Genomic DNA, 5,794 nt, shown 5'->3' on the forward strand with positions numbered 1-5,794 from the left:
ATGGTTAAACCAAGGATATATACGTCCTTACAGAACATACATGTATTAGATCATATGAAGATCAAAACAATATGCATTTCTTATCTGATTCGTTTTTCAGGGCCTTGAATACATTGCGATCCAGGCATAAATCATTAATCGACCACTGTCATGATGTTATAACATATCGGCCAAACATCTCTTTACCATGGAAACGTCATAACATTGTCATCCTCCGTCACTTGTGTTTATATGATATCATCTGATTACTAAGGCACAATTATCATTTATACATGTATATAGATATTGCGATCCAGATATTCAAAGCATTGAGCCAACCATCACTGAACATTATTGAAACGTCATTTTTGAAGGTGTGGCACAGTGGTTTAACTTGTAGACAAGGTGGTTTGGTGTCGTAGAACGTTTGTTCGAGGCCCGGATAAGTCAAACATTATTATTACATGTATCACTCCGCCAACGTTGACTTTGGACATTAAATTTTGTTCTAGTTAAATATGTTAAAACAAATATGTCTGATAAGTATTGATTGAGGATGTTTATAGCAAAATTGTAAAATTCATAAAAGATACGCTCCAGCAAGCTGTGTTCATTAGAATGTAAAAAGGATACAATTACATTCTTACTTACATTGTGGTAGGTAAACTGTTTCACCGAATATGTGGAGAAGTTGTTTGGTCTGGAGGAAAGCAGTCGTACTGTTAACGGTGTTTGTCAGCCTTGTGTTTGAAGCTGGTTGTATGCTTTCAGTTTCTCCTCTGGGAAAAAATCCAATTTTCTTTCACGGTGTCATCACGATGACGCTACCATCGCAGTACCAATGTATGGAACTATGTGTAGCTTTTGCTTTGTGTCGCTCCATGACCTACAACGATAGTAAGAAGAGGTGTCATATTAACTCGGATCGTGATGACAGACAATATAAATTTATTAATAAGGTCAGGCATCTTTGGAGAACAGAGATCCCACAGGTAAATCAAAGAAGTCCCATTTGCTTGAAATTTGAAAAGAACAGGGAAATGCTTTAATGCTGCACAATGTAACGTGTAAGAAATGTTTGAAATGAAATTGGCCATAGAGTATTCATATTATTATCCATATATTATTTTCTGTATAACGTCTCTATTACTTTTCAAGTAAACTATGGATTTATTTTGTAAATCCACATCAACTGTACTATATTGTGTTAATCATTTTCCAGTCAAGACTTGTTTGTATTGGTTTATATGATAGTATTGTGTTTATTTAAGAACTCTCTTCCCATAGCATATATGGTTTATATAGATGCTAGAGCTTTACAGACAATCCTCATAATACGCTAGTTGCACTTTGAAGATAGTAGAATATTTAATACATTGTATATTTCCATCATTAAATCATTGGGGTATCTGCATTAACACTGTTTACGTTAGAACATGAAAACCGTTTTGAGTGTCAGTTTTACTTCCACGTATACTTTACATTGCCTTGTTAAGATTATATAGAAGAAATGGCAAAGGTTAATATTTAATTATACCGTTACAATCTGAAAATAAATCCTGTCAAAAATTTGATTTTATAATAACGCTTGAAATTCAAAGAACTAAAGTAATAGTCCATAGTTTGATGTTAACGCCCCATAGCGAATGCTGCAGGGTGTATGTATATTGATTCTACATTTTGTAACCCATCTTTTTGTGGAAATTAATGATACTTTTGATCGATTTTGTGAAATTTGATCATCACATATTTCAGCAACATTCCAAACTGTGCATACATATGCAGTATATATTTATGCAGATAAAATCCAGTTTGGTGCGTTTCTGACCCTATACGTACTGTTTCGAACGAAGTAACGTCCCTTTATAGTAGCAATAATAAACATTCATTTGTATATTGATTATAATTTTGACAACAAACTATCCATTTTGATTTATTATAATTTATATTATGAAACACGATCCACGATACAATGTACGTCTACATTTGTAGTTTTAAACGACAATATAAAATACCTGGGTACATGTGTATGTCATAGTAAATGTCAGTCAATGTCAATTTCTGAAAATAAGTTATGAGTTTGCAACATAAGAAAATCATATCAAAAGATAATGAAATATCAGTTTTATTTTATCAATGATGAAATTCTTGTCGAAACAGGGGATAGAAGCTGGGTCTTGTTCAACACCTTCCTGTAGAATAGATGAAATGTGTGTTGCTGATGCCACTAACCCAACTTGTGTGAAACACGGTAAAAAGGATAGAAAGATGATGCATGCATAACAATAAAAGCTTAATGTGTGTATTGATAACTAACAACCAATTTATTCCCGCGGCGACTTGAACTTCCATGTTTCAACTTTACTTGTATTTGATAGGATTATGATTGTTACGTGAGAGTCGCTATGTCGTGTTGACCACTACTAATATTAATTGTATGTGGAAGTAAATTGATTTATAGAAAGGTAGCTGCACGAAACTGATGATGAATGGTAATTTCTTTATAGTCTTACATTCGAAGTTTACAGTTTTCGTTTACAACTAAAATGTATGTGTGGGTATTACATCGTTCCATATTACAGGGTTACCTTCATTGTGGCTAGGTACGTATTGATTTTGACGTCATTACTTTGTGAGTCTTTGTAAAAATCATGTAGTATTTTGCTGAAAAATATGATGTTATGCTCGCGCATGCATGACCTCGCAATTCATACCTATCCGTAAGTGCAGATAACTCCTGTAATATATATATATATAAAACATCTTATCTAAATATTCTTGATTGTTTATTGAATGAAAAACGGATCTTTTATTTATATCTCTTCACGATCTTTTCAGGAAAGAGTATTGTGAAATGCCCCAAAAAATCGTTCCGCAAAGGGAACACCTGCTACAAGATGTTTGGTGATAAGAAACCTTGGAACAAAGCAAGGGTAAATTTCTTACTCATTACATATTCGGGAATAAAAGATTTAGGCTTGTACAATACCATTGTTGCCGCCATATCTGACTTGAACAACACACATCGACGATAGACAACGACAGCCTGTACTCGTCACTACTGAGTACTGACAATGAATGCTTTTTTTTCGTTTGGATAACAAAACAAATCATTCAAATAGAGTGAGCTGACATAATACGATTAGAATGAGGATCGAACGGATATCTTTGTGGGAAAATGTGTTATCACTAATAGGCTATAAGCCTTTCATCTGCACTTATCATGTTTTCTTGAAATGAACATTAAACATGAATATTTTCGCAAGAAAAGATATTCAGCACACTTAATAATTGAAATGTACCCAAAATAACCGTTGGAATTTCCACCTCAAGTTCAAGTTTGTTAATTAATCATCGTCATTTCTTTATATTTCGAAACTGACAATATAATAACGCAACAAGTTAAAATCAGTATAACACACCATTAAATATTTCGCTCCATGTTTGTCACCATAGACTGCTATGCTACATGTACTGATCGGATGGAAAAGCAGGGAAATAGCTCTGAGTGATCAGAATATATAGCTGATAATTAGGACATTTTACCACTGTTGAAATACCTTTTGGTTTTGTTAATTTCCTGCTTTATATTTTTGTTTATACTTCCGTTTTTGTGGGGTCTCTGCCAGTTAAATAGGACAAGAAATGTTTAAAATATTTTTGTATGTTCTTGGACAAGGTCTGACGGTGTTACATGAATTAAATTCAGTTGGTCACAAAATCAATATGGCCGGTATCACCTCACTTCCTATAAATCTGATGTCAATATTTCGTAAACGACTTGAGAAAATTCTTTCCTTTTTGGATATATTATGTAGAATAGAAATAGAACAAATAACTAACACTTTTCTGTATAACATTAACTGCCTGTTAGAAATAAGGGTCAAACATTTTAAAAGTGCAACTTTTCCAAAAAAAGAAAAAAAATGTATGTACTATTACGTTTGTAAAAAATGACCTCTTCTTATTAGGTCTAGAAAGGCCCAGAGACCTGAAATTGAAGATGCAGCATGTTGATATAAAGGGCTACCAAATTTATTGAAATTAATTATCATGACAGTAATTCCGCGTTGGTGAAAAGCCCGTCAAAATGTCAAATGACCATTTCTAGTTAATGTTGAGAAAAAAGGATATGTTTTGTTTGTATACATACAATATTTCTTGAATTTTTGTATATTATATTGATAATCTGTGACTATTTTATCAGGATATCTGTGTTGCTAAAGGATCGAATCTGATTGAAATACACTCTACTGAGGACGACGAGTTTATTGCACGCATCGCGAAATTTTCAATAGTGGATTTCAGTGAGTAAAACAGAACATATTTGCGGGTAAAAAATTCAATAAATTCAAGTAAATTCAATATAGTATGCTAATAATGCAATTCAATATAGCTCAGTAAGTAAAACAATATTTGTGGTATATTTATATATTTATAAAAAACTACTTTACCATAATCTACTATAACCACTTTGGCTTCTATATATATCGTGGCATTTTTGCGGGTAACAATTCTCGACTTTTATTTAAGGATTAAAGTATCTTTCTGGTGGTTCTAAATAAAGAATAAAGTTGAGCAGGATATCGATATTTGGAATGGACCCCTTCGTTTTTTAAAACACTTCCATCAAATCATAATAGTTTTGGACGAGTTCACGAGACTGCAAATTAGAATATTCATTTGGCATGTCTGCAACCGTGATCTCCTGATCAAATGCATTTAGATTATTGCTTGTGAACTAATACCAGTCCTACCTGTACAACATATAGTGGATTTTATTCATAACAGGCGTTGCTTGATAATTAGTTAGAATGTCAATGCGCGAACAATTGCCCATGCACAAGAAATGTCTTTTTTACGGGACGCTCCCAATATTTTATAATTTTTGCTTGGTTTTAGAAATCAGAGAAGGTGTCTTTTGGACTGGACTGGTATACTCCAGTCCTAAATCAGCTTGGATATGGGACGGAAGCAGATATAGTCTTACCTACAACATGTTTTCGCCGACTATTCCGACTAAACAAGATGGCATGTGCATGGGTGTGTCGTATGTCAACACGTCTGTGCTGCGGGAATGGAAATCGGTCAATTGTAACACAACGGATATCTTCATGTGCCAATATGAGTACGTTTTCTTGTTACTAAGTTTGAATGATACAATACAACCAATGGTTTTCTGGTATTTATGAAATATTGCAAAATACATATATATAAATTCATTTTATATAGGATTGATTTTTGCTTAGTATAATCGTGAAACGTTTTTGTAGTGTTGGCTTTTGTAGATCTTAGTTTTGTTTGTATCCGCGTCAATACCATTTTTGCAGTGGAAGAAATGCAATTACATATGTATAATCTAGATTATTCTTACGGCAAGCATTTTAATGATTTCTTGTTTACAATTTAAATGCAAAAGGGTCTACTGTTAAAGATATGTTCCTGGCGATTAACAAAAAAAGTATGCTTACGAAAAATATTTTCGTGTTAACATTGACGCGGTTTGATTGGAGTTGAGTGCGTTTTACCTAACAGAAACTTGTGTATTAAATTGTTAGCCAATAACTTATGTACAAAGTAAATTATAGGCAAGTTAATGCAGTTATTATTCCTTTTAGGTGTGTGAATACTATCAAGTATGGACTGCTATCAATTAATATGCTAATTACCATGGCTATTTTATCTTGAAAAAAAATACATTTCCTTTGATTGAAATACATGGTCATGGTCCAGTTATCTTAACTATAAGGGATTTCTAAATTTAAAGTTTCTAATAGGAAAAACGTAAAAGAGCGTTGAGACTAGACCCATATAT

General features: G+C 32.9%; 1 protein-coding gene across 1 annotated transcript; it reads left to right on the plus strand.

The window, feature by feature from the left end:
• The first annotated feature begins 2,012 nt into the window (after positions 1 to 2,012).
• On the plus strand, positions 2,013 to 5,171 carry LOC138327160 (snaclec anticoagulant protein subunit B-like). The gene is made up of 4 exons (XM_069273148.1): positions 2,013 to 2,230; positions 2,818 to 2,912; positions 4,187 to 4,286; positions 4,882 to 5,171. Exons 1-4 carry the CDS (start codon positions 2,116 to 2,118, stop codon positions 5,169 to 5,171), a joined length of 600 nt encoding a protein of 199 aa, XP_069129249.1. The 5' UTR covers positions 2,013 to 2,115.
• The last annotated feature ends 623 nt before the right edge of the window (positions 5,172 to 5,794 follow it).

The sequence above is a fragment of the Argopecten irradians genome, chromosome 7 (genome assembly GCF_041381155.1).
Source record: "Argopecten irradians isolate NY chromosome 7, Ai_NY, whole genome shotgun sequence".
NCBI classification, from domain to species: Eukaryota; Metazoa; Mollusca; class Bivalvia; order Pectinida; family Pectinidae; genus Argopecten; species Argopecten irradians.